At 52.5% G+C, this 27,932-nt stretch overlaps 1 protein-coding gene across 6 annotated transcripts; it reads left to right on the forward strand.

Moving 5' to 3' along the window:
• Positions 1-453: 453 nt before the first annotated feature.
• Positions 454-27,518, forward strand: LOC122377947 (polyamine-transporting ATPase 13A3-like). 6 transcript variants are annotated; one of them, XM_043358583.1, is made up of 22 exons: positions 1,861-1,926; positions 6,167-6,613; positions 6,984-7,048; positions 7,358-7,525; positions 11,477-11,550; positions 12,055-12,125; positions 14,493-14,649; positions 15,604-15,808; positions 16,213-16,287; positions 16,572-16,695; positions 17,015-17,151; positions 19,080-19,250; positions 19,477-19,677; positions 21,984-22,205; positions 22,498-22,656; positions 22,972-23,128; positions 23,578-23,820; positions 24,248-24,631; positions 24,919-25,316; positions 25,552-25,991; positions 26,271-26,474; positions 26,620-27,518. In XM_043358583.1, the coding sequence occupies exons 2-21, from the start codon at positions 6,517-6,519 to the stop codon at positions 26,443-26,445; spliced, it is 3,723 nt and encodes a 1,240-aa protein (XP_043214518.1). In that variant the 5' UTR covers positions 1,861-1,926; positions 6,167-6,516; the 3' UTR covers positions 26,446-26,474; positions 26,620-27,518. The 6 variants fall into 6 exon arrangements, with proteins under 6 accessions (XP_043214515.1, XP_043214518.1, XP_043214517.1 ...); XM_043358582.1 differs by lacking the exon at positions 1,861-1,926 and adding an exon at positions 1,964-1,998; XM_043358579.1 differs by lacking the exon at positions 1,861-1,926 and adding an exon at positions 1,964-1,982.
• Positions 27,519-27,932: the final 414 nt, after the last annotated feature.

Here is a 27,932-nt window from a genome sequence, read left to right on the forward strand (position 1 = left end):
ACTTACGAAGTGTCGACGTGAATACCAAATTATATTTACGAAAGAAAATCGACTTACGAAGTCGGGCCCCAGGCGGGTTTGCAGGCGAGGAGGAGACAGGAAAGGAAGGGTAGGAAAGACTAAAGAGGGAAGAGTAGAGGACAAAACTCGTCGGGAGAGAGCAGGGCCCTGTTTCAAAGGTGAATGATAGCATCACGCTGCTATTACACGTGTCAAATTGGGTTTCCATGGAGACATCAACAAGCCTATTGGCCTCCAACACTACCAGAAGTGTGACGTCAGCTCGCGAAATGGAATAGCAGCGTGCTGCTATCACCGGTGAAACAGGGCCCGGGGACCGGTTGGAGAAAGTAAGAAGATGTGCGGGACACTCATGGGTGACAGTCGGCGGTGGGACCGAGATAGCGGTTTGGCCGAGCCGCGGCGCTAAAGTGGAGAGTCTCGATGCACCGCGGTAGGTCGGCAGCGGTCGGCCGATAGCGCACAGTGCCTCCGCGTCGGGAGCTATATGTACCCTCACACGGAGGCGGGCGCTGTGTGACCGTGCTCGTGCCGAGCCGCGCGGCGGACCGGGCGCGCGGTGACGGTGACCTTGAGAGGTCGCTCGGGACCGGGGCGCCTCCACGCGCGATCCCTTCATTCCCGCTCTTTCTGCCGGTCGGCGGCGGTAGTCCTTCGCCGCCGTCAGGTAGGCGGACAGACAGTCCGTGCCGGTTCCGCGCCACCGCCAGTTCGGCTGGGCCGCCGTGTGCCGAACGAGTGGACCGGCAGGGTTCGCGACCGGCCATCCGGCGGCTGTGACCAGTGCTACCCTGTCACCGTGGTGTGAACAAGTGCGGGTGTGAGGAGTGGGCTGTGCCGGGCGGGGACTCAGCGTAGCAGCCATTACGGCGGCCTGGGAGACGGCGCCCGTCCGGAATGGGGAGCAGTGCGGCGGACCGGGAGGCAGATGGAGCGCTGCAGACGGACCCCGCACCTCCCACGGATGGAGGCCGGGATAGCACGGCGACAGGTCAGTACCAACTACCAGCTGACAGGTAGCACGGCCGCAGGTCAGTACCAACTGGCAGATAGCTCGGTGACAGATCAAGATCAGTGAAAACTGGCACATAGCTCAGTGACAACTGACAGGTTAGTGCCAAATGACAGTTCGTTAACCAGTCACCTGTGACCAGTGTCGCCTGTCCATGTCGGGTGTTTGGTCTTTGGCCAAAGGCCGTATATTATATAGGTATAGGTATAGTTTTGGGCTTTGGCCAGTTGTCGTAGGTTACCGTTTAACGTAAAGATCTAAACCTTAATTAAGAAACCCAAATGCAACTCATTTATGTAGTGTAAAATGAGAAACTTCTTTTACTGTCCTCTTTTTCATCGGTGACAGATTAGTTTCCAGTGGCAGGGAGCTGATTGTTTGAAGACAAGAAGCCAAACATCCTACGCAAAAAAGCAATCTATGCCGTAGTAATTGGTCTTGATTTCCCGATTTAGTGATAACTCACAATTTGAAACAAAATTTCTACTTTTGGTTAAAATAAACAGCGTGATCTGATACGGTACGCTTTATAAATGACGTCATTAGACGCGTTGGGTTTGTTGCAAGCTTATATCTCCGTCCGTGATGTTGCTAAAGATGCTAATGGTGCTTAACAATTTACAAAATGATCCCCTCTAAATATTTAAGCTAGAGCCTCGTCAAATATGCTATGTAAACCGGGTTATTGATTTGGTGGGAAGTATCATGATGTCTAAATGGCGATACCATTTTGATCAAAGTGATACTCACTTTGATTGGCACTTCGTGTCGACATCACAAAACCAAAATGAGCTGTTGGTTCTATTTTGGTTCATACTTTGTCTGATAGTTGTCTGCTGCGCGCGCATTGCCGGAAACGTCTCGTTTAGAACGGCGTGGTGGCGGGCCGCAGGGTATCTTGGGCCGCAGCAATATACCCTGGCAGCGTGTTCCTTTGCGTTCCTTTGCAGTAAATCAAAATGCTGGTATCCTTGGCTGGGATAGGGTCCACGTTATTGGTATTTAAAAGTGACGTGATTATGGTACTCATTGAATGGTTTCATTTTCTCTAGGTTTGTGTCCAAGATCAAGATGGTGGTGGAAAGGGCCGGAAATTGGTCGTTTTGCATCATTTTGCTGGCCATGTGGGACTGATCAGACTGATTTAAAAGTTAACCCCTTTTTGGCTATGCATTGTCAGATTCAGACATTGCGTTCATTTCAAATGATAACATTTATTTTATCATTGCTCCCAGCTCCATGGTACTGAGTACCCTACAAACAGTGGCATGACCACTTGCTATTTTTGCTCTTCCGAGCAGATGTGTTATATTATTTTCTTTGTTCATTGTAGTGGTCAGTTTTTCAGGAGAAAGATTGCTGGCGATCAGATCGAAAAATGGAAATGCACTCAGTATTGGTGAAATGATAACAGAACCTGTAACCCCAAGTAGTAATTAACCCTGCGTTCGCAGTCTCTCGGACGACAAAAATTATATGCTGTCCAGTGTCCGGCCAATCCCGTTTGAGGTCTGTGGGGGCTGGGCAGCGGCTATCAAATGCCATCGGCCGGGCGACCTAGAATCTGTCGTCCAGTATACTTCATACGTGGGGTAATTGTCTACGTGACTGATATCCTTGATTCAAGGGTCAAAGATCTGAAACAAAAAATAATTTTAACAAAGAGTAGCTGATAAAAGTACCCTGCATTGAAATGTGTAGTTCCAATCATACATTACAGAATGCTTTGACAGTGTTTCATACAAATTGATGAAAAACTAATAACTGAATTTAAAAAGCAAGATACCTACCAAAACCATATCATGTTTCAACAGAATATTTCGATTCCCAGGCAATGCTTGTGGTATTGCAGCCAGGGGTGTCGTTTTCCGAAAATGATTGGTAGGGCCCAAAGGCGGCGGCCGGCCATATGTGACGGGGCTTAAAAGGTAGGGTACCCCCAAATCTGCCTTTCTCATCGGATTTCGGCCACTTATTTTTTCGCCCTGGTCATTGACAAGACAAACCAAAATCTAAAAAAAAAACATTTTGGAAGTCTAGGTCCTCACCGAGCTCCATGCACAAAACGTGCAGTTAAATAGGCAGTTATAATAGTGTCGGAGGAATGCACGCCATTCTGAAAGAGGCCCACGGCACGGCTGTGCTGCAAGGGGCCAGGAACGGTTTTGATGGCCCAAGCCGAATGAAAAAGACTGCTGCGGGGCCATGAACGGCTTTGAAGGCCCGCGCCAATTGCAATTTGCAGGGTTCGACAACTAACGAAGTCTCGAAACACCACGATAGTTAGAAAGGTCTGCTTGCCAAAATTTAAAAGGATGACAGTACGAGCCGGCATTCAGAAAGTTACCTGCCCGACCATGAAGAAGTAGAGAGCTACATCATCGACTTATTAGACCAAAAAGTTCATTTATTCAAATAACCACCGCTAAGACAAACACATTTCGCGCAGCGCTTCGGGAGAGCCCTCAAAGTCTCCATAATCAAGTGGGTTTCGGACCCATCCCACGTCCAAGACGGCTGCTTTAGTCTCCCTGCAGTCAGCGAAGTTGCCACTGCTAATTTCCTTATGTTGGGGAAGAGGTGGCAACCAGAGGGTGCAGGGTTCGGAAAAAAGTGGATGCGACAACAACTCGAAGCCACATTTCATCGCTTCACTGATCGTCACCCCGCGCATGTACGCAAGTGCGTGGACGTGGATCAGGTGCACACTTAATCAGCTTCCCTATAGCCTCTCCTCGATGTCTATCGAATGGACGCACATCATCAATTGTGCGCCCCTGTTTTAGAAAGTTGACAAGCAGAGCCCCGTCGGCATTCCAAAATGCAACCACTCTCACCTTGCCGACTAACTTCAACTCGTAACACTCATTTGGTGGCCGTTACTCGGTGTGCTTCCACTTGCGCAACTCGGCACGGTGTCCCTTAGTGACACCCACGTGACACCCACAATTCCTTTACGGTGACAAGTCAATGACATCTTCTAGATATTCGAAAATGTTTATATTACTTGTATACCGCTGACGAAGTGACAATAATACAGTCACGAAACTGTCCGGAAAAGCCGAGTACTTTAATTCTAGATATTCGATAAAGGGGCCAAAAACACCGCGCTAAGCCTCCTTTCGAGCTTGCCTTTTCTCTGCAGAGTCAGCAAACGGGGGATACATCTTGCAGATATCTTAAACATAACATGATAGATTCCAGTGGCGTAGCCAAGTGAGGGGGGCGGGCACAGAGGGCACGTGCCCCTCCCATCGGGTCCAGGGGGCCCTTCGGGTCCCTGCGGCGCCAATGGCGGGCCTTGACTATGGAACACGCCTAAAAAAGTTGGAACTATATTCAGTGTATGGTAGGCTTCTGCGGGCTGACCTGATCCTGTATTGGAAAATATTTAATGCTCAGTCCTGCATCCACCCCAATGACTTATTTCACACACCTCCATGCTCTAGAACCAGGGGCCATCGTCATAAGATACATATTCCCTCCACTGTCACTGATACCCGGAAGCGATTTTTCTCTGTCCGATGTATTCCGCTATGGAACTCTTTACCGCCGGATGCCGTTTGCGCACCCAATCTCAGAGCGTTCAAGCGTGCAATAAACACTCATTTGCAAAATGAACTCTATAAGTTCATAGAATAGGTATGCACTGTATTATCCGTGTATTATCTCACAGCGCTCAAACGTGCAGTAGACTTTCACAGAATGAACTCTATGAGCATGGAAATAGGTGTACACTGTATTATCTTATATATACTTATCGGAAATTCTTATCGATTCTAGCAAAACTTGTTAGCACTGTGTAACCTGTTAGGCGCATGATTCCAGTCAAGTCTTGCATGACATTACCATATGACTGGCTTAATTTTTGGCTGGCGCGTCTTATATGTGTAGGGTTCTGTCTATCCTCTAGCCTATCCTTCCCTGCCTACTTACAGACTTGATGGAACCCAATGAGGTAAGAGTATGAGGTAAGAATCGGCCGCTGAGGGTCCACGCTGGCCATATTTCGTCTCAAAGGGACCCCACAGGGCTCGTCAGAGCTCAGCAGCTCTAAGCGGTCCCACGCATATCTGTGATGGCCATAAACCAGTGTATCTGAGGACCCCGAAACGGCGCTTAAGAGGGCCCTCACCGGCGACTGTGCAGGTCCCACACCGGCGCCTCTGAAAGCCCCACACATGTGCATCTGACGGACACCCACCGGTGACTTTTGCGTGGCCCACACCGGCTGTTCTGAGGATCCCACCAGAGTCTGAGAGTACCCCGTGCCGTTCTCTAAGGACCCCACTGAACTTCTGAAGGTGCTGCCGGCCTCTGAAGACCCTTTGCCGGTCTGAGGAGTGAGGACCCATTGCCGTTCCCTGAGAACCCCCTGCCGGCTTGCGAAGGGTTCGCGACAGCAGCTCCTACGGCCCAGCAGGCCACACACATCTGTGACGACTGTACAAACATGCTTATTTGCATATCTGTTTATTTTGATTTTTTTGCCAACTGATAAGTGACAAAAGATTGGTAGGGCTCAGCGAACATTGGTAGGGCCCAAATAAACATTGGTAGGGCTCGGGCCCTACCAGGCCTATACAAAACGACGCCCCTGATTGCAGCTGCCTTGAAACAGCGTAAGAGTTCCGGTTAGCACTTGCTCCAGTTCACTGGCACTTAACCCCCAAACCAACCAACCTTCAACAGATGATGATCATTTTAGATTTCAAAGGTGTTAACAATGTATTATCTTGTCATTTCTGCTATTTCTTGATGATAATGACTTTGATGCTAAGGTTGAAAATTTGAAATGAAAACAAGAAACTATCAGTAGGTAGTTAGTCAAAAAATGCACATCGGGCCTTGAGTCAGTTAAGATATATGTCAGTGTAATGTGTATCTTGCTTCATAACCATTAACCACCATCTGAATGTCAAATAGGTGCCTAGCTTCTCAATGCTATGAAGCTAATCACTGCACTTCTAAATATTTTTTAAAGCCATTTTTACTTGATGAATCTGTCACATAGATCACAAAATGACTGCAGCAAAATGACCATATTAAGATGTGCCATGACATGCTTGAATGTAAACTTTTGCCTTTAAGCCAATATTCTAATGTCTTTAATGTTAAATGATTTCCTTGCAGCTCTCCACATTGACTCTCAAGAAATTTCAAGAGATGAACAATCATTAAGTCCAAGTGTTTGGTGTTGATTGCTGAATATCTACTTGAAGTGCCTGCAAAACATGATGGCCAAAGAATCGCTCCCATGCCTCATTTGGTAGCTGAATAACTCAGTATTTACCTGCAAGAGCCAGCAGCCATGGGGGAAGAGGGGTACTCCTGACACCTCCTAACTGGGTGCAATCTCTGCTGTGTTTTGCTTGTTCATCATCAAGGTGCCCTTTTGTAAATCAATTGTGATACAAATCAGTGCAAGCAGTATTTTTCTGTACTTCAAAAATTGGCATTTATCAGTTGAGTGGTCCATTTTTATGGTCTCGAAAATGATATCAAGTGATACTGTGACATCTGGGTTCAGCAATATCGGACCAGGTGGCGAGGACCAGACTGCATCAGTGCAGCTTCTAGGTATGACAGCTGGTTATGTGACAGTTAGTTCCCACCTTTATGCTTTTTTCTTTTGATCAAGTTTTCCTAGTAAAAATGAGCTTAGCAAACTTTTGCTATTTCAAGGTAAAAATATGCTAGCTGTAACCACTACTCACTAGCTGGATGGTTGGTAACCAGTTCTGTGATGCTCCTATCCCAGCACTGACTCATGACAAAGGAGAACTTCTTTCCTCCTCAGATCTCTGCTTGTGGTGCACACATTGGCTTTTCAGAGGAAAGGATATGAGAATTGTTCATTAGGTATATATTTTAACTTTTTCACGCAAACGATAGGGAAGGAAAGACAGATAAAACGTTTGAATTACTGACATCGTTTCTCTCGTTCCAGGAGGAGGTTTCAAGAGACCTTCCTTGGGAACAAAACAGAAAACTACCGATGGAGACGAATCTGCGGTGAGTTGTTCGGGTGATGCTGCTGACAGCGGAGTGGTTGAGGTGTATGTTTGACCGCTCTGTTGACATTGACTGACCCTTTGAATCCCTCTCGCCCGGTGTCGGTGACGGTGCCGGTCGTCGCCACGTTATCCGTCTGTCTCAGGCTGGCTGGATTGGTGACGATGTCGTTCTGTCTCGGGTGGTGCTGGATTTGTGACCCCCAGCCCCCAGGTGGTGTGTAAATGTTCGCTCTCTCGCTGTGTCCCCCCTCCCCCTCTGTCACAGTGTATACCTGTGTTTGCGACCGCTCTCCCTCCCCCACCGCAGGTGGTGCTCGGTTTCCGGCGCAGCGCGCCGCTCACGGCGCTACTCTGGCTGGCCGTGCTGCTCACCGCCGGCCTGCTGCGACTGCTGCTGCACTGGCGGCCCGACTGGATGCTGCGCTGCACACACCGGCGCTGCCACCTGCGACACGCCACCAGCGTCCTCGTCATCGTGAGTAGAGAGACGCGGCGGACAGTGGGGGCGTGACCTCATCTCCATGCACGCTATATTGTGAGTGTCTGGGTGGGGAACCTACCTTCCTCACATGCATAGTGCACGTGCACGTGCCGATTCAACGAACAGATTCGGCGTAGCTCGATCCGACCGAGCAGCTCCCAACCAATGTGCGACCAAGTTCATGCCATCCAAGAATAGAAACACGGCCTGACATTTCTCGAGAAGTGGCACCGATGTCGCCGTGCATGACCTTGGTTTCGGTGCGCTCAGAGACAGTGGTACCGATTTGAAATGGTAATAGAATGTCGAGCTTCGATTAAGTATTCCGGTTAGTTACGAAACATCAAGCATTACACTAGTGCCACCTTTTTGTTTGGTGGGATAGATCTTAGGCTACATCCGTTATATCTATCTTCTCATATTGGATTCACTAGGCGGATATATTCACCGGCAGAGTGGCGTGCTTTTACGGAAGTTTGAGGGATATGTCACATTGCATTTATTCACCGCAGTAGGTAGGTCCGCAGCGCACATCAGCAAAAATTTGACGGATTTTGTATTTTACATCGACAACAAATCCATCTATAAGACCGTCACATTTCCTTTGCGCATTTATCTGGGGTAATTGAGCGAGCAGTGGCCTCAGGAAATCTCTGAGGACATGCGATCTGTCATTGAAGACAGCGAGCACCGGATGTCTCAGTGCTACCGTTCGCCGTTATACAACTGAGACGGCAGAGTCCAACGATCAAAGCGAACGACTCGAGTGGAGGGTTTGCCGACGCCTGCACGTGCGATAGACGATGGGCCGGGTACCGTGCACTATGCAGACTGCAGCACCGGTAGCCGCTCTCTCAGAAGGTCTGAGTGGCGCCCACCTGTCAGAGACGGCGCTGGTGGCGGCCGAGACGCGCCGCCGCCTTCAAGGGCATTTAGGGACGGCTGGCGGTGTATCGATATGGTAGCGTAGCGACCACGATGCCCTTGGTGATTGCCCGGTGTGGAGCCGTAACGTCGGGCATCTCATTGAGTTTTCGTCGAGCCGCCTCTGATATGAAAGCCTACGAGCATGGGCCGTGGCTGGTCTGCCAGCTGGGCCGCCTCTCCGCGGTATGTGCCGGCGGCTCAGACCGTCACCCTGCCGTCGGTGTGAGTGTCACGCTGCTCTGTTCCGAGGGACTGACTGTTTACTTTAGTCCTTCTACCGCCAGTGCTGGGTGGGGGTTTTCTCGGTAGAGTGACGTGACGGGACCGTAACTCACTCGTTCCTGTATCCGATGACTGGGTCTCAGACTGAGGCGACAGTCATCCTCGCCGACAGATGTAGGTCTGTCCAGGGTCCGTCAGCTAGTGACGCAAAGCTAGTGACAGGCGACAGCCCATCTAACTACTACAGTTGCGTGCAATTGCATACATGCAGTGTAATTGCTATTCATTCAGCCAGTCAATAGGGTGCTTCCAAACACACATACGGCAATAAACATGGACTCATAGGAAGAAACTTTCCGGATGCGCAACGTCTGAACTCTCTGGAGAACATTGGAACCTTTGAAGTATGGCTCACTGAATTGCATGACCTCCGTATAATTTCGAAGTCATCTGGAACTACGATGGCAATTCTTATTATGCGACCCTGACCTAACATCCATGAGAACATATTGTCCTCTGCAGCGAGGTTGTTTTGTTCTGTCGAACTCTGATGTGGCCGGCAGGTCTGGACAGGACTTTACCCTACTTCTTCCGGTCCAGCGGGCAGCGCTAGGGTCACCTGAGCAGGCACAGGGCGCTCAGTGGGGCTCACCTTTTACCCGCCGGAGGGCACGGGATCCAGAAACTCGCCCAAACCGGCTGTATCCGGTTCCAAGGCCTCTGAGGGCGCCGCCCACCGCGGGCCCCTGATCTGGCGTGATGAAACTGTCGAGGTCATAAAACAGTGGTCACGTCCCGTGTGCTACCAACGAAAGTCACGGGCTTCTAAAAAAGCCGTGGTTGATTGTTTTGATTGGCATATTCAAAGACGAAACAAACATGATGTTACCTGGCCAGTTACGACTTGTTGGTGGCACTGTACATTTTTGGTCATGTCGTTTGGTGTTGCACCGTTGAGTGGTTCTTCAAAAGCATGCCCGTGACACACTGTATAGTGTCATGTGGAACAAGTGTGGTATCGCACAGTGAAGTGCCGTTCAATTCAGTGCCGTTTTATGCCATGTCCGTAAAGCAATATCCTTCCTCCCCCCCCCCCCCTGGATCGTGCTGCGACATCAGCTCACGTGACAACTAATTCCTGCAGTGTGCCGCGCCACCAAGTGTCGTGACATGTGTTGTATCGGCTGAGCTTGTCAGGCCACTGCATGCCTGACGCCGTGTGTGGTCAATATCGGCCCGTGAGTCTGAGCGCTGCTCCAGGCTGCTGCTTTTATCATTATGCCCCCAGCCCTCTGGCGTTTTTAGAATACTCACTGGTGAAATTCACATCGCGTGTACGGTTCACAAATGAGAGACCGAGGCGAGAAAGCTCTGGCAGATTATTGCCACTTTGAGAAAACCGGCAGCATGCTGATTAAAAGCCAACACCGAGCGGCGCTCTAGCCCGAATGCGGACAGTCCGGCGGTCGGTAATGTTTATTCCGCCGGCAGGACTCGGTGCGGTTAGTGGGTCGTTCTCAGGAGCTATGATGGGGTGTGGCTGCCCCGGGAGTGGAATGCCACGACCCAGCCGTCTATCCTGAGTGGGATGGAACGGGAGGCAGTGGACTGGCACAATCCCGTTTTCGTTTTTTTTTTCGAAAGAAGGATGAGAGTGAGACCTAAGGATTAAATGTAAGTGGCAATGCCACAAAAGTGACACAAAGTGACGCAAAAAGCCCAGCCAAACCGTTAAGTCGTAGAATTTCACTCGATGAAAAGGAGCTTCCCGCTGGTATCTGAGAGCCGAGGACCCACTGATCGGTGAACGGTCGTAGTGCGGGCGGCGCCCTCCTCGGCTCCCCTGTTCCGGCCGCAGCCTGATCAGAGCGGTGGGTGGCTGGCGTGCCGCCAACAGACGGTCACCGACCACGGTGTGTCGGGCTGTGAGCCGGTAGCCGGCCGTGCCGCCAACACGGGCCGGTCACCGACCACGGTGTGTCGGACTGTGAGCCGGGAGCCGACCGTGCCGCCAACACGGGCCGGCCACCGACCACGGTGTGTCGGACTGTGAGCCGGGAGCCGGCCGTGCCGCCAACACGGGCCGGTCACCGACCACGGTGTGTCGGGCTGTGAGCCGGCCGTGCCGCCAACACGGGCCGGTCACCGACCACGGTGTGTCGGGCTGTGAGCCGGTGTATACCGTGCCGCGCCCGATCGGCCAGGCCCGCCGGTCATCTCTGATGATAGACCATGTGTTCTGAAACTGTGATCAGACAGTGGGGCGATGGAGTGTAGGCAGAGTCTGTAACTTTTCTAAGACGTGGTCTGCCAGAATGTGGGGCGTGGGCAGGCTGTGACCCGTGTCTTTGGACTGTAGGTGGCTGTGAGTGTGGTTTGTGGCACGGGCGGTGGTATTTATCTGCTACCGCTACGCTGATTAAAAGGACAGAATGGACACGGAAACTGCGTACCATACACTTTTTGTCGGACGTCTCGTTTTTTTTTTCCTTTGCGTGTAAACAGATCAGGCTGATAGTTGTGTATGTTCGGCTGATGATCGGCGTTACACTGTTTATAATGGCTATCGGTTTGTGAGTTGAATTTGGGTGGCCTCTGTCGTTATCGCATGATTGTTATGGAAAAGTATTGATTACGTGAGCTGTTTTGCTCGGGTGGTTCATTTCAAACCGTTCTGTCAGCCGTTAGGCCAACGTGTCTCATTATTTCTCGTATTATTCTATGACATTTATCCATTCTTCCTGGGACTGGAGTATTTTCTTCACACCATTTTACCCCTCTCGTTTTGTTTTCCAGGAGCGTTACAAGAAGTACACGTCGCGCTTCATTCACGTGGTTCGGACCAAGAGGTCATCGCCGGCCGACGTGGTGTGAGTACGCGGGAGGCCTGTCGCCCTCGGCTCAGTTTCGTGCGACTGTAGTTGTACTGCCGCTTCTGAGGGTCGTCGGTACTGGGGAGGGGTAGTGAGACCGGAGCTCGGGACGGGTGACCCAGCCACGTCCGGTGAAGCTGTCGGCGGGGGCTGAGACCGGGCGGGGGTATCACGTGCGTGACGTCACTGGACTCCCCTGGGGGCCGCACGGTGACGTCAGTGGTCGGTCAGAGAGCAGGATCAGCCACTCAGGCCGGAGACCGTGAACGACATTGAGCTTCCGCAATGATATTACGAGAGGGTGATTTATCGCCGCAATTCCGATGATTGCTGCCTCTCAGACGTGCTCCTATTAATCAGCCGTATGGTGGCATGCGGTATTTTGAGTGAACTCTGTACCATGACTGTCGTATCACGATACATGGTTACGTGTTGTGTCGTGTCGGCTGCGGCGGTGGGCCGCTGCTCGCAGCTATCAGCTGTCCGTGTGGTATGTTGCAGGGATGAAGAGGCAATCGACCTAGAGAAGCCGCGTCTCTTCGTGCCCGATATGGCCACGCGGGAGTTCAGAGGTACGCTGCTAACCTCCCCCAACGACCAATTTCCGATCTTCTCCTCCCTTCCCCCTTCCACATTATGATTATTTTGAGATGTTATGTTGAGTGAATCCGCTGTCTTATCCTGAGAACAACGGAGCTGGGGAAAACGGCTCAGCTCTCGGTAGCCGTGGTCAGGTTTGAGCTGACCGCTCCAGCTGAGATCAGCCCTCATGGCCAGGACTGGGGATGGCCGGGCGGCTGCACCGGACGCGGTGTTTACTCTGCCCCTGCAGTGACTGCAGTCGGTGCTGTCCCGGTCGAGAGGGGGAGGGGGGGGGAGAGGGAGAGGGGAGCCACGCCCACCACCCGGCAATTGGTCAGCGAGAGGTCTCTGAACTTGGAGCCGTCATACCGACACTTTCGTAGAAGGAGAGGGAATCTGGGGTGTTGGTTTTCTTTCCACGGTGGTCTCGGCATGGTTCTGAATTGGCTCGTGAAGCCTTTGGCATATTTCTCTTTTTTTTGTTACTTCTCTCAAGCAATTGGCATTCCTTTACTGTTATTTTTTTCAGCTATTTTCCGTCTCAACTTCTCTCGACGACTCCTGAGTAGTGTATGCTAGCAAAGGTTTATCCGGGGCTCGCTGACGGCCGAAATTCGCGGTGAATATTTGTAGAAGCTGCACAGCTGTGGTCGTTCCACAGCCGGCCAGCCTTCCATACCTTCCTGTGTGGACAAGCGTTCAGGTGCCCGTAAGACTGGTGCCCGAAATGACCCCTCGTTCTACATGGGTAATTTTTCCTCCTTTTTGCGCCTTTTTACGTCTGGTCGACTCGCGGCTACACTTGCTCAGTTGCTCGCGGCCGTGACACGCCGATAGGCCGTGGCTGCCTGCCTGGTCCGACACTCCCATAACAGGAACTGACTATGACTGTCCCCGTGTTTATTTAATTTGTCACATCATCCACTGCCGCTGGGAGAGGTCTGGACTTTGAGCGGCTGCGTGCAACACTTATAAGTGTCATGCCGGACACTACGCTGCTGCGCCTATTATTTCGTTGAATTATGCAGGGAGATAGATGGCCCTAGCTCAAGCCTATGTTATGCTTGGTTCTGACCGTAATGCTCTTGTAAATCAAAATTGACCGCTTTGCGTCTGGTTTATAGAGGAGCAGCTTAAACGTTGTTCTGGACACGACCCTCATAGGCGACTCTCTACCGTCGCGTCATCCCGGACAGTTCGGGGAACTGAAGTTTATTTTAGCGAAGATGCGGCCTGTCCCTCCGTCGAAGTGTCCATGTCCATCACAGGGCATGGTTGACTCGTCTGCAAGGCCACTAACCAGTACTTCGTCACGATCGCTTCAGAGAAATGATATCGGTCTCTTGGTACCTACCTTCTCCGGGCCCCTTTGCACAGATTTATTATGCCCCTCGGCAGGGCTGCGGAGTCGGAGTCGGAGTCGGAGTCGGTCGGAGTCGACAGTTGTGACCGGAGTCGGAGTCGGAGTCGATTTTAGAAACCCGAGCCGGAGTCGGAGTCGGAGTAACCGAAAATCTGTCGACTCCGTAGCCCTGCTAGGTCTGCGGAGTCGGAGTCGGGAGTTGGAGTCGGTCGGAGTCGACAATTCTGCCCGGAGTCGGAGTCGGAGTCGGAGCTGGTTTTTGAAAGCCGGAGTCGGAGTCGGAGTCGCCGAAAATCCATCGACTCCGCAGCCCTGCCCCTCGGCCTCCCCCTCCCCTTCCCTCAAAGTTAAGTGCGTGTGGGATTGTCGTTTGTGTATTTTGCTGGCGTCAGCTCCTTTACGGTAGATCTGTATGAACTTGTCGTCAATGACGGTTGCGCTGTCGGTATGGCTCTAGGAAGTGTTTTACGTCTCACAGAAGGCCAACATTTGTATCTCGTTGGTAGCCGAGGATGGCTTATACCAGTTACTACTGGTATGAACTGGTATAATCTGGCCTGGCTGACCGTAACATGATGGCTGTCTTACGACGCACCGCTAAAGGCGATCAGATAGAGCAGCTATATCGATCTGTATTCGCGTCGGGAGCTCGACGTATGGAATTTCAGCGAGCCATCGTGCGCGCTCTTGAGCAGTTTGCAGTGCACGGGTCAGTGGTTACCCATCGATCAAATGAATAACATTTTACGTGAAGTGGCATTTCTCCCGTGTTGTATGCCGTTGCTTTTGATACATGTCTGTTGCCCTCATCTGTTATGGATAACCTTAAAATCAATGCGTAGGCTACCTTGATATTTAATCTTAATAGTCTACCTCCGTATCAATGTGAATTGGAGTTTTCCCTTGTTTGAGGGTGAATGTAGCACGATCGATTTGTGTCGTTTCCGTGACACCGTTCACTCCCCGGAGCTGACGCGTCGGTTTGTGTGCACAGCTGTGACGGAGATCCGCTTCTTCCGGCACAAGAAGCTGTGTCATCTATGGAACAACGAGACGGAGCGGTTCGAGCGACTGGAGCCTGTGTTCACCGGCCAGCTGATGAAGGAGCTGCACAACATGAAGCCGCTCTCGGTGGCAGAGCAGGACGGCAGGTGAGGGAGGGATAGAGAGAGAGGGACGGAGAGAGCAGGACGGAGGTGAGAGGAGAGAGGGAAGGTAAGAGAAACAGAGGGGCAGAACGGTCCGGTTAGGTGATGCGGGGGACCAGCAGATCGGGATTGATAACAGATCGCCCGAATTACTCTACAGATCAGCGTGAAGGGGCAGAGGAGTAACGGTAATGCGATAGTTCCTAATCAATTAACTGCTTTGCTCACTGCTCAGCATTATGGCATTGGTAATGTCGCTGTACTGTCATGTCAGTACAGTTGCACTTAAGTGCTCTCGGGAGAATTATTTTCCCACTGTGGTTTCGATATATCTGTTTGAATACGCGTCCAGCGCTGTTCAAATTGAGCGCTGTTCATTTCCGGCATTGTGTACGGCTGACACGGCTGGTGTTGTATGTAGTTCAGTCACATCTTCACTCCCGGCGCGGTGATATTCTGCGGGCGTCTTAAGCGGCCAGTCTGCTGATAAATACGTGACGGGCCGCAGACAGCGGCTGTCAAAACAGACACGAGCCCGGCGCAATCTGTGTGTCGTCAGCTAACGATTCGAGTGTGTCGCCGGCCTCACTAGTCACTGGCACTACCGTAGTCACTGGCACTACCGCGGGGTGGCGTTAGAGGGCGGCATCTAGCCGTATATCGACGGCTTAATTAGGGGCTGTGGATGGATACTCAACGCCCATTGCTCACACCGTCTTCACAATGACAGTTACGCTGACCCTGACCCTGATCTTGACATTGACAGGGACATTGGCAGTGGCTCTGATGGAGCACCGACACCCACAATATCTGTAGTCTAAAGGTGCGGGTAGTAGGTGGGCTCTCTATAACTATTTGGCGTTAAAATACTAGCATTGCTGACATGCAGTGGTAGCGCTCTTAATCGCAACTTCCATTACTGCCAAACACTCTTGACCGTGCCTTTCCTGCCGACAGGCGGGCCGTGTTCGGCGACAACAACATCAACCTGCAGCTGACGCCGCTGCTGAAGATCATCTTCCTGGAGGTGCTGTCGCCGTTCTACGTGTTCCAGGTGTTCGCCTGCCTGCTCTGGTTCCTGGACGAGTACGAGTATTATGCCACGGCTATCGTGGTGGCTTCCACGGCCTCCGTGACGGCCGCCGTCTACCAACAGAGAAAGGTGGGCGGACGCGACTCGCGGCTCGGTGGTACAGAAGGCGCGACACTGGTACTCGGCTTCACCCAGCCGGGGAGGGGAAGGGGAGGTATGGTCGCTATCCTTCGAGGGAAGAGATTATGCTCTGAGGTGGTCTGTACCAGGAGAGGGTTTGAAATGAATTCATCGTGATATCAAACTAAGGCATGAATGATTCTTGGTACTTGGCACTCGATCTCTGTCCACGATAGTGGCGGAATTATTTGTTACGTTGATTTACAGTGCTATCAGTTGTTTTATATCTTAATGCGATCACTGACGCACATCGCCATTATTCGAGTGCACTTTGTGGTGTGGTCATGCCCCGCCGCCCGGTATGACCTTTTACGGTGACCTGACCTGACCTGACCTGATCATGCCGCCGGCAGAACGAGAAGAACCTGCGGCGCACCATCCACGTGACGGATGTGGTCGAGGTTGTGCGGGACGACGACAGCACTCAGGTAGGGATGCTGCTGTAACGCCGCTCCCCGGCGGCACCCGCTACCACCATTCCCGCTGATACCAGCCCCGTCCCCGTCATTACTACTTCCCCTAGAGTCCTCGGAACCGAACGGCATTGTGGTCAAGACTGAACGATATCGATTTGTTGAACTATGTACTAACATTGACGTTGCGGGGCTTCACACTTCTGCAGACATTCGATTGGTCCTTTATAGCGGACCGCGCCCAGCCCAGCGGTGTCGAATGCAGAGACTGACGGTTCCCGTCGCCCGGCGTCCCGCAGGTAGTCCCCGCCGACTGTCTGGTACCCGGCGATATTATCGTGGTGCCCTCTCACAAGACGACGCTCTGCTGCGACGCCGTGCTTCTCACCGGAAACGTCATCGTCAACGAGAGCATGCTCACCGGTGAGAGCGGGGAAGTGAGAAGGTACCGGGAATGAGAGCGGTGTGAGTGGGATGTTTGAGGGAAAGCGAGAGCGGAAGGAGTGAGGTGGTAGATGGTGAGCGAAGGCGGAGAGAGTGAGCTGGGAGCTGACTGAGCAGATTGTTTAAGAAACGCGCTCTGCACGATGCTACTACCTACTGGCTACGTCGTGCGCAGCTGCCTTGTGGTGTGCGAAACCTTACAACTTATGATCCAATTGTTTCTGTTGTCATGTGCCTGACATGCACGACGCACGCACGTATCCCAGGCCGATGACTGACTGTGTCGCTCGCCCCGCAGGTGAGAGCGTTCCGGTGACCAAGGTGCCACTGCCGGCCGACTCTGGTCTGGAGCGGTACAGTCCGCAGCTGCACGGCCGACACACCCTGTTCTCGGGCACCCAGCTGCTGCAGACGCGATACTACAAACACGAGCGGGTTAGTGAGGGAACAAACAGATACTGCAATACACAAATAGACCCGGTTCTGCAAACACGTGCGGGTTAGTGACTCGGACAAGTGCTGCAAACATTAACGGATCCGGTACTGCAAACGCTGGCGGGTTTAAATGAGATAAATATGATGCGACCACAAAGTACAGACCCGGTGCTTCAAACACGAGCGAGCCAGTTAAGGGGACCTTTTGCTACAGCCACCAATCGATGTTACAAACGTCGGATCGGTCCTCTCTGTTATCTGTCCCCGAATCATGCACGTTATGCCGCAATGGTGAACGGGCCATGTTTTCGCCGCACCCGGCGAATTCCACGTCATACCACAGCGCCACTGGCCGCGGCTGTGCCTGTGCTAGGACAATGGCCAGTGGGCCATGAGCCGTTCCTCTGTGAGTTAACACCGTCAATCGTTTGACCGCTTATTGGTTTTCCAGTCTGTATGTTATGCTGTCGCCCGTCGTGCAGCTCAATGCTGATTGTTTTCATTGTTATTTAACATTCCATGCACTCGTGCTCGTTATGCTATTTTGTTTAGGTTGGCCTCCTTAGCAGTCACTGTAGACAACTTAAATTGGTGGAACCAGCACTGGCTAACTTCTCACTTAACCCGCGCACCGACGGGGGTCTGCGCCAACTTCGCACCGACGGGGGGGGGGGGCGGATGACCGCCCCCCCCCCCGAGATCTCGAGAACGAAGCAAGATAGCGACAAGCGGTAAACGGCATCGGATACGCACGGCCAAGATCTACAATTTTTACTAAGGTCATTTTCAGGTCAGGTCAAAGATGACGTCACAGGGGTCGAAAAAGTCAAAATGGCGGCGCTAGATATGGAGAGAGTTTTTCTCGAATAACTTTCGAATTAGTCAAGATAGGAACAAACTAAGGGCATCATCGTGATCCTCTCGTCAATCCGCATCGAATGATATATATATGTTGACCTCGAAAGGTCAAGGTCAAAGGTTGACCTCAGGTCACGTGACCTCGAGGTCATCATGTATATCATTCGATGCGTCTTGACGAGCTGAACACAATGAGACCATCCACGCGTCTGTATCTTGTTCCTGTACGGAGTTATTGGCCAAAAACCTTTGGTGACCTTTGATGACGTCACATGACCTCACAGCTGCCCAACAGCAAAACAGACCTCAAGGTAGTGAAGGTTGATCGTATATGAAGTCATGTATGGTATATGAGGCCATTCCGACCCGTTTTAGTGGTAAAAACAGGGAGTTGATTTTTCCCCCATTGACTTATAACGGGGAGGTCGCGAAATTGACCTGACCTTAGGTCACCGATATCAAAATTCCGAGATATACAAATTGTAGCTACTAATGACCTAATAATATCCTGCGACTTTCAAAGGCCTCCGACATCTACTGTAGCTCTGGCACGGTGACAAAGTTGCAAAAAAGTGACTTGAGGTTGGGTCATTCAAAGTGACCTGGTGACCTGACCTTAAAAGGTAGGAGGTTCAAACTTGCACACCATGTGTAAAATTGATGAGGTTATAGTCATACCAAATTTCGCGGCGCTAAGCGCCGCGGTTTTCCCGCTATTCGCGAAAAACCTCAGGGGGGGGGGGGGCGGATATCCGCCCCCCCGTCGGTGCGAGGGTTAAACCAGCCGCGCCTTACGGACAGGCTGGCCACGTCATCGGATCTGGCCTCCCCAGGGGCTTGCCGAAATGACGTCATATCTCTGTCTTTCGGAATGTTGTCGAATTATCTGGCGCTAGATTTGGCATGGTATTACTGGGTATCGTTACCGCGGCCTTTGCTGGCAGCGTATGACTTCGTACGACACATATGAATTACGGTCCTTGTTGACCTCAGTGGACCGGCCCATCTGATCGTTAAGTACTAGCGACATCAGCTCACCTGACCTGATCCCGTCTGTCTGTCCCCGAAAGGTGCTGGCGGTGGTCACCCAGACCGGCTTCATGACGTCCAAAGGCCAGCTGGTGCGCTCGATCCTGTACCCGCCGCCGGTGGACTTTGAGCTGCAGCAGGACAGCTACAAGTTCATCGGCGTGCTGGCCTGCGTGGCCATTGTGGGCGTCATCTACTCCAGCTATACCAAGGTGGGCGCGTTGGGCCGACAGTGGCGGGGGGAGGGGAGGGGGGGGGGTGCGGGAGCCGGGGTGGTGTTGATGGAGGGCGCCTAACTGGCGCAGCTTGGTGTCACGAGATTTGATTCAAATGTCCACTGTGTTTGAGAGCCACCGGCCAACCCGCTAGAGTGCTTTGGGAAAAATCATCGCAGGTGGACGACCTGCCTCTGACCCGCGCCCGTCCATCCACCGGCAGGCGATGCGAGACGTGCCTGCGAGCGACATAGCGCTGGACGTTCTGGATCTGGTGACGATCGTGGTGCCGCCGGCGCTGCCTTACGCCATGGCAGTCGGCATCATCGTGGGCGTGGAGCGTCTGTCGCGGCGAGGCATCTTCTGCATCTCCCCGCGCAGCGTCAACCTGGCCGGACTGATCGACATCGTCTGCTTTGACAAGGTTGGGAGGGCGCCTGGGCCTGACGTGGGCTGGGCTGGGTTGGGGTGTTGTCTGCCGGATTGACAATGGGCATTGTTTGACGGTTTTGACGTGGGTGTTTAAATTTTACATTAACGCGTACGTATACCACATTGTCGATGTAAGCCGTTCCTCTCAAGATTACTTTACTACTCAGGTTGGTTCACTAGGGAAATAAAGGCGCCGTAGCTACGTCACGGATTTGGTAGCAATCTGGTAGCAATTTTTGCAGACATCAATGGCGCACGTGTTGTTTGATCGTCGCCAATACTATTTTACTGCACTATTTTGTTATTTCACTGCAATGTATTGTACATTACATTTGAAAATTAAAATAAAGAAATATTCGTAACCCAGCAAGTCAGTTATTCTTTGAGGCAGCACTCTGTCAGCATTGAGCCTTTAGAATGTGTCATTTGAAAGACTTTCCCATATTTTCTACTCTTGTGGAAAACTTTCTTAGTCATCAAAAGTGTATGCACATATGAATAATTAGAACTTCATTTTCAAAGTTTTATAGAAATAAGATTTCACATTACATTATCATAAGGCTACCTGTCCATTTCGTCCATCCAATTAAATATTCATCCAGCAGAAGGCAGGTACATCTGAGAAGGTACTGATATCTCTTATCTACACCAATATTTCAGGAAAATGACTGAGAATGAGACTGAGACTGAAAATGAGAATGAAAATGAGAATGAAAATGAGACTGAGAAGCTATTAAAAGTTAAAACTTCAGCGTATGAAAGGGATGTTATGGCTTATGCACATTGAAAAACTTCAGATAATGCTTTTGAACCATTTCATTCACCAGCACACATCAATCCGGCTCCTGGCTTCTGTCAAGGAAACATTCCAAAATAATGCATTATTTTATTTCATTGATCACCTTGCAAAAGACAAACAGCGAACACATCACCACCAAAAACAAAAATAGTCAACAGGTAGGTACCAGCTGATCTAGCCGTGCTGTGTCATGTGCCTTTTACCGGGGTTACATGAGCAAGTAAATGCGTATCAGGAACGGATTTTCCTATTCGCTCACCATTGTAGTCCGTTTGTAATGCGTATTAACTCTGCTCATGTAACCCCGAGCTTTGAAAAACTTGAGCAGTCAGGGTTGAATAAACACCCCAAACTTAGCCATTCATGCATGAACAAGTGCAAATTCTGGTCGAGCATTTATTGAAAATGAAACTAACAGCATTGTAGGTTACAATTATAAAAAAGACAATTAAAAAAACAGCATAGCTTACTCTACAAGGCATAACCATTAATTTTATAACTGATATCCAAATTCGCATCTCCGAAGTTAAACCCACCTACCAGCCACCTGCACATTTCTGCGCACATGTGCTGCGCAATGTGCACATTCACTACACATTACACAATAATGAGAATTAAAATAGTTTTAAACAATCAAGCAAGTCAGGACTGGTATGCAGATTCACAAGTTCTCTCAACATCTTCAATTACCAACAATCAAGAGCATCTTGTGATCTCAGTAACTCCGCAGATCCATCTTCTGTTTTCCATTTTCAGTTTTCAATTGAATTATAAGTTCCATCTGGGAGACACATGTTGCATCATTATGTATAAACAATTATTATGCTTGAACTTTTGGTTTTTCATGTGAGCTTCACTTCAAAAGTTGATTCAATTTTTAAAGTTGATATAATTTGTATAATGCTACGATCACGGCGCACCAAATCACAGATAACTTGAAAATAACCAAGCAAAAGCCACATTCTTCAGCAAACTATGAGAGCTATCTGATCCATGCTGCGTTGAAATAATTGAAAATCGCCAAAATCAGTCAAAATATGACAATTAAATTAATATAAACTTCACAAAACTCTTATTTGTGTGGCAAGCGCAACAGAAATGCGAGGGAATATGGTAGTAATCTGGTAGCAATTATGAAGGAATTCCTCTGTCGCTGATAAAAAGCACTTGAAACAATTTTTTAACGCAGAGGAAATCCTTCATTATGAGTTGCAGGGACCATTTGATTGGCCCATTTTAGACAAATTTAGGCCGAATGTTTGGATTTCAACCCCATTTATCGTAATGAGAAGAATCCATTGGCTTAGTGGTACGTCTTTTGAACACATGTAGGCCTTAGATTTCTCCTTAGCCCGCCTGAAACACACCATGCTTTGCATGCATTTCTATGGGTGAAGGAAAATTCATGCGCCGTGATGACGTCACGGTAAAGGAATTCTGAAGCTCGTGAACGGGGGCTGGTTCCTCTAACATCTCGCTGATCCCCCTCTCTGCTACAGACGGGCACTCTGACGGAGGACGGTCTGGACCTGAAGGGCGTGGTGCGCGTCTCCTCGACTGGTGACCCTCCCGGCGCCGCCTCGCCAGACTCCGGCCCGGGCGAGCGTCAGCTGGAGTCGGTCTCCAGTCTGCCGGTCGGCCTGTTCACTACCGGCATGGCCGCCTGCCACGGACTGATCCTCATTAACGGGGAGCTCACCGGCGACCCGCTCGATCTCAAGGTCAGTACAGAGGTCAAAGGGGAGCTGATTGGCATCAAGGTCAGTGTACGGGTCATCACAGGGAGTAGGCTGTTGGACTGCAAGGTCGGAATTACAGAGGTAATCGCAAATATTTGAGTTCACTCAGTTGTAACTTGTACTTTCTGTTACTTGTGAGCCGTATTAATTGTCATGCTTCATACTCGTGCTTCTAATGAAGTTGGCACTAACGCCTTGCCTACAAGTCCCTCTGTCCCTGCGATGTCACGACCCGGTTCTCTACCGTCCGCTGACGACTCTCCGCTGTCTGCAGATGTTCGAGTCGACCGGCTGGCAGCTGGAGGAGCCCGAGATGGACGAGACGAGCCGGTTCGACGTGCTGGCGCCGACCGTGGTTCGGCCGCCCGCCGGCCTGGAGACGGAGACCGTGCCGGAGGGAGGCGGGAACGAGGGGGATGTGGAGATGGACCAGGTGAGGGGAGGAGAGGGAGAGAGGGAGGGAGGGACTGGAGAGAGGGAGTGGACACGAGGGAGGCTGGAGAGTCGGCCCGGCGGGTGACAAAGGGGAGGGCGGACAAAAATGTGGTTAGGCACAGGGAGTCGTGGTCTCACGAAGTGAGGCGCCCTGGCCAGGACTGCGGAAAAAAAACAGTAGTTCGTGGGACTGAGCAGTGACTGAGCTGACTGGCCTCGCCCATTGCCTGCATGCTGCTGCACCATCCATGCGTATGTCTGCCTGTCCGTCCGTGCGTCTCCATCTGACCGGGCCCGCCCGCTCTCCGTCAAGGATGTTCCGTTCGAGGTGGGCATCGTGCGCCAGTTCGTCTTCTCGTCGTCCCTGCAGCGGATGTCTGTTCTGACCCGGCGACTGGGCGCCAAGCACATGGAGCTCTTCTGCAAGGGCTCGCCAGAGATGATCATGTCACTCTCCGACCCCGAGACCGGTGAGTTGTAGGGAAGTGTGTTTGGGGGGGGGGGGAGTTGGCGGCCCAGTGGAAGTGGTGGAGGTGCGCTGTTGGTGGTTGCCGATTCATTTTCTTTTCTTTTTCTCAGCCACCCGGACCTATACTTCCGATTTGTTGTAGTTAGCGCAACCACAGATCACGAGTCTAACTATGGTAGGTATTGCCTGTATGTTGTTCCATTTGGTTGAATTTTCTAAATAACTTCACTGTCATGACTTGTCCCAGAAGGCCAGGATGTAAATAGCCATACGACACGCGTGATTTCCCTGCCATGTTCGCATTATCTGTTGTGCCCAGTAAACTGACTCCCCTCCCCCTCTCCGTGCGACAGCTGTGCCGCCCAGTACGCGTCCCCAGCAGCCTGGACTCGTACACTTGGCAGCACGGGTTTCGTTAGTTGACGTTCCCCCCCCCCCCCCGTGTTTCAGTGCCGGCCAGCATCCGGCCGGTCCTGGACTCGTACACGCAGCACGGGTTCCGTGTGCTGGCGCTCGGCCAACGGCCGCTGCCCAAGCTGTCGTACGCGCGCGCCCAGCGCATCTCGCGCGAGGAGGTCGAGTGTCAGCTCACCTTCTTGGGCCTGCTCGTGTTCGAGAACCGGCTGAAGCCCCAGTCTCGGCCGGTGCTGCAGGAGCTCTACAACGCTGATATCCGCACGGTGATGGTCACAGGTGAGATCACTGGGAGAGACAAGGGTTTGTGGTCAGTTGTGATTGAGGGCTCTAAACAGGCAAAACTTAGTTATACTGCCCGGCTACGTCGCTTCCTTGCTTTCGTTGTAATGCTAAAGCTAACTGCAGACCAAATTGTGTTATGAGCAACAGCGGTCCATGTGGCTTGTCCAGTCTGGTTGATATTAAGTTCCAGAGAGATTCTGTCGTTGGTCGACCTAGTACAAGCTGTTGCTGGTATCAGTTGTGAGGTATCGGCTGTCGCTGACCAGGCGTCAACGGTTCGTTGAATCAGCGTCAGATATGACGTGTTTTGTATCGTTTGTATATTACGTGTCCCGGATGTCGTGTCCACCCCACCGTCGTCTCTGCCCCGCCTCGTACTCCGCCGTCCGGACCCCTCTGACCTGTGCCTTCCCTGCTCCAGGCGACAACATGTTGACGGCGCTGTCCGTGGCTCACGACTCGGGCCTGCTGCCGGCCGGGGTGCCCGTGGTCTCCATCTCCGTGGCTCCGGCGGCGCTGCCCGGTGACGGTCCGCCCCCTCTCGTGTACCGGCTGCTGGAGCGCACGGCGCCCTGCCCGGCGCAGTCGGTGGCCGGCAGCGGGGACGGCGCGGCGCGGCTGGCGCTGGCCGCCGAGCCGGCCGATTACCGGCTGGCCGTGACGGGCTCCGACTGGGAGGCCATCTGCCGCTACCACCCGGCGCTGGTGCCGCGGCTGGCCGTCCGCGGAGCCGTGTTCGCCAGGATGAGGCCCGAACAGAAACAGCAGCTCATTGAGCGTGTCAAGGAGCTGGGATATCACGTCGGTGAGTGAGGGACGAGACTAGTGATCAGTGAGGAGAGGGAGGAATGGTTGATGGTTTAACCGGCTGCTAACTTTGATAGATAAGACTTCATATTCTTGATAGCGGGTACTCAGTAGCATCCCGCTGATCCTTTTAAGAAAGCTGGAACAGTATTAGGGCAGGGTTTATGTTCACTTTCCGATAATGTAGACGCTTTTTTGCCCAGAGTTCTGACATTGACTCACCTGAGGTGAGCATCGCACTGTCATCCTAGTACCTGTGTCTGAACCTCACCTCCCCGCCGACAGGTATGTGCGGTGACGGCGCCAACGATTGCGGCGCGCTGAAGGCCGCCCACACGGGCGTCTCTCTGTCCGAGGCGGAGGCCAGTGTGGCCTCTCCCTTCACCTCCCGCACCCCGGACATCGGCTGCGTGCCAAACATCGTGCGCGAGGGCCGCGCCGCTCTGGTCACCTCGTTCGGCGTGTTCAAATACATGGCCGCCTACAGCCTCACCCAGTTCATCTCGGTCATCATCCTCTATGAGAAGGAGAACGCTCTGACCGACTTCCAGTTCCTCTACATCGACATGTTCCTCATCATGGTGTTCTCGGGCCTGTTCAGCTTGACGCGCGCCTACCCGGGCCCGCTGTCGAGACAGAGACCGTCGGCCAGTCTGGTCTCAGTCACTCCCATCCTATCACTGGTGAGTGAAGGGTAGGGGGAAGGGCCATAGTATCAGAGCGGCGGGGAGGCAGAGTGCCCAGAGTCAGAGAATAGAGACGGGGTTTCCTACGCCATTAGTGCCTGCGTGTGGCACACGTCAATGGGTCCCTCGACGACGGCGAGTGCCCAGTGCGATCACTGTTTGTGGCCCTTATCCGACCCTGTCCCGTAACGACTCTTTTTCTCTGTGGCTGACCCTGTATGGTGATCCCCAGGTCTGTCAGATCGCGCTGGTGGCCGGCGTCCAGATATGGGCCAACGCGGACGTCCAACGCCAGCCGTGGTACATCCCCTACAAACCAGCGGGACCAGACGAAGACGACGACTTCGCCAGCCACGAGAACTTTGCCGTCTACTCGGTGAGCTCGTTCCAGTACATCTGGCTGGTGCTGGTGTTCAGCCGCGCCGCGCCGTTCCGCCGGCCGCTCTACACCAACCTGTGGTTCTCGCTCTCCATCCTCATCAACCTGGTGTTCTGCGCGTGGTGCGTGGTGCACCCGGCCGACTGGATGGCCTCGTGGCTGGAGCTGCTGCCGCCGCCGTCGCTCGACTGGCGTCTGAAGCTGGCCGGAGTGGCGGTGGCCCAGCTGGTGGTCGCCATGATCCTGGAGTACGGAGTGGTCGAGGCGCTGGTCACCCGCCGGCTGCTGCCCAGGTGAGGGCTGGGGAGGGTGCGGTATGATAGGCACAGGGGATGGAAGGTAGGGAGCACTGGTGGTTGTAGGACAGGTATTTGATTCGAAAACTTTATCTGTTATTGCTGTTTATGATTGGTCTGTGTCACTTGATGGGGTTCATTACAGTTGACTTCAGTATCAAATGGTCGCATTTTTCTTCATCAGTTTTTTTTTTGTCCATCCTTTTGGTGTGCTTCTCCGGTCGTGTACCTATTCTAACCATGTTCTTCGGGTCTGACGTTCAACTCCCTCCGCAGACTGGGTGCCCGGGCGTCGTCGCGGCCAGCGCACACGTTCGTCTCGGACCGTCTGGCGGCTGAGGCGGGCAGCTGGCCGCCGCTCTCCGCCGCCGCCGCCCCCGCCCCCGCCCAGCAGGAGCTGTCGGCCGAGGAGCTGATGAAGCGGCTGCCGCCGGCCGCCCCCGCCCGCTGACACCACGCCTGCCGCCGCCGCGACGAACGGTGAGTGGTGGAAGAGTTACCGACCGTTGAACGGGTTGATAATATAGTCTCCTTTTCATTTTTCCGTTGTTAATTTGACACGTACTCGTATATGCGTAGCCTTTTGCTGGCTTGTTTCGGTGACCGATATGCTCCCATCCCACAGGCCCGTCGCGGTCCGCCGGCGGACTCGGCGGTGGGCCAGCCGCCGCCCCAGCTGTCTGCGGCCAGCCCTGGCCCGCTGTCCGGCCCTCTGCGCGGCCACCTCGGTGTGTGGAGCGGACGCGGTGCGCCCTCCGTCACCCTGTCAGGAGAGCTGACCGGACCGGCAGGGCGGCGGGTCCCTCTCACAGGGCCGTCTGCGCAGCTGCTTGTGTGTCGTCTGGGACCGCGCAGCGGCTGTCCGTCGCGGGATAGACCGCCCCCGGGCCGGGAAACCGGTGTTGAGGTTAGGAGAGGTTCGGCTTCAGCCTACGCCTGCCGCCGATACTGTTAGTGCAATCATTTCGACGGGCTTACTGGACGACGCCGGCCATTTATTGCTGTGGTATTTTGTTTTTGTTGTTTGTAGTGTATAATTTCGGACAATCACTCAGTGTATTGTTTTCTGAAATCGGTTGCTGTATTAATCTGATATTGATCAATGATCCGGATAACCGGTGTGCTGTGTGTGACTAACGAGTCCCTTGCTGTTTAATGGAGCCCGCCCTCTGTCTAATGGAGGCTGCCCTCGGTGTAATGGAGTCTGCCCTCTGTGTAATGGAGGCCACGTAGTCCGCGATGGAGGCGCCTTCTGGATAATGGAGGCTGCCCTCTGTGTAATGGAGCCCACCCTCTGTCTAATGGAGGCCGCGGGGCCTGTAATGGGGGCTGCCTCGCCGCGTGTTGAGGCTTCAGCGCCGCTAGTGATATGTGGCAGCCCGCCGTAGTCGTGTAGTGCCCACTATCCCTCTGTGTTGTGTTTGTAAAGACGCCACTCGGTCCGCCACCCGCGTGCAGCTGTGTACTCTGTGCACCGTTTTATATTCTGGCTTTAGGAGCGTGAATACAATGATAGCAGTCACCGCTGGGTGTCTGATGTGCCGAGTTATAGCGGTCACCTATCTTTATCTCAGGGGCTGCAGACGCAGAGTGCACGATACGGATACAAACTTGATAGGTATTCCAAATGACTGCTCCCTGTCTTAGCTCATGGCTAAGGACTGCGGAGAACATACGGTTTCGCAGGGCGCCATCTTATGTATGTATTTCAAAGAGACCGAACTATTTGAAATGAAGTGCAAAGCGCAAAGCACTCCTTGCGCACTTATCAAAGCACTTATTGCGCAAAGCACTCCAGTCGTCACATAGGGCTTAGGAACGCTCACATCACGGAACCGCATAATGTAGAGTAGGGGCTGGGCCATCATAGAACAGCGCCGGGGACCTATAACCGGTAAAGCCGCGCGGTTCGTTATTTGTATTGCCCCCCCCCCCCCC

Source organism: Amphibalanus amphitrite, unplaced genomic scaffold, assembly GCF_019059575.1.
Source record: "Amphibalanus amphitrite isolate SeventyFive unplaced genomic scaffold, NRLGWU_Aamphi_draft 000053F_arrow, whole genome shotgun sequence".
Classification (NCBI taxonomy): domain Eukaryota; kingdom Metazoa; phylum Arthropoda; class Thecostraca; order Balanomorpha; family Balanidae; genus Amphibalanus; species Amphibalanus amphitrite.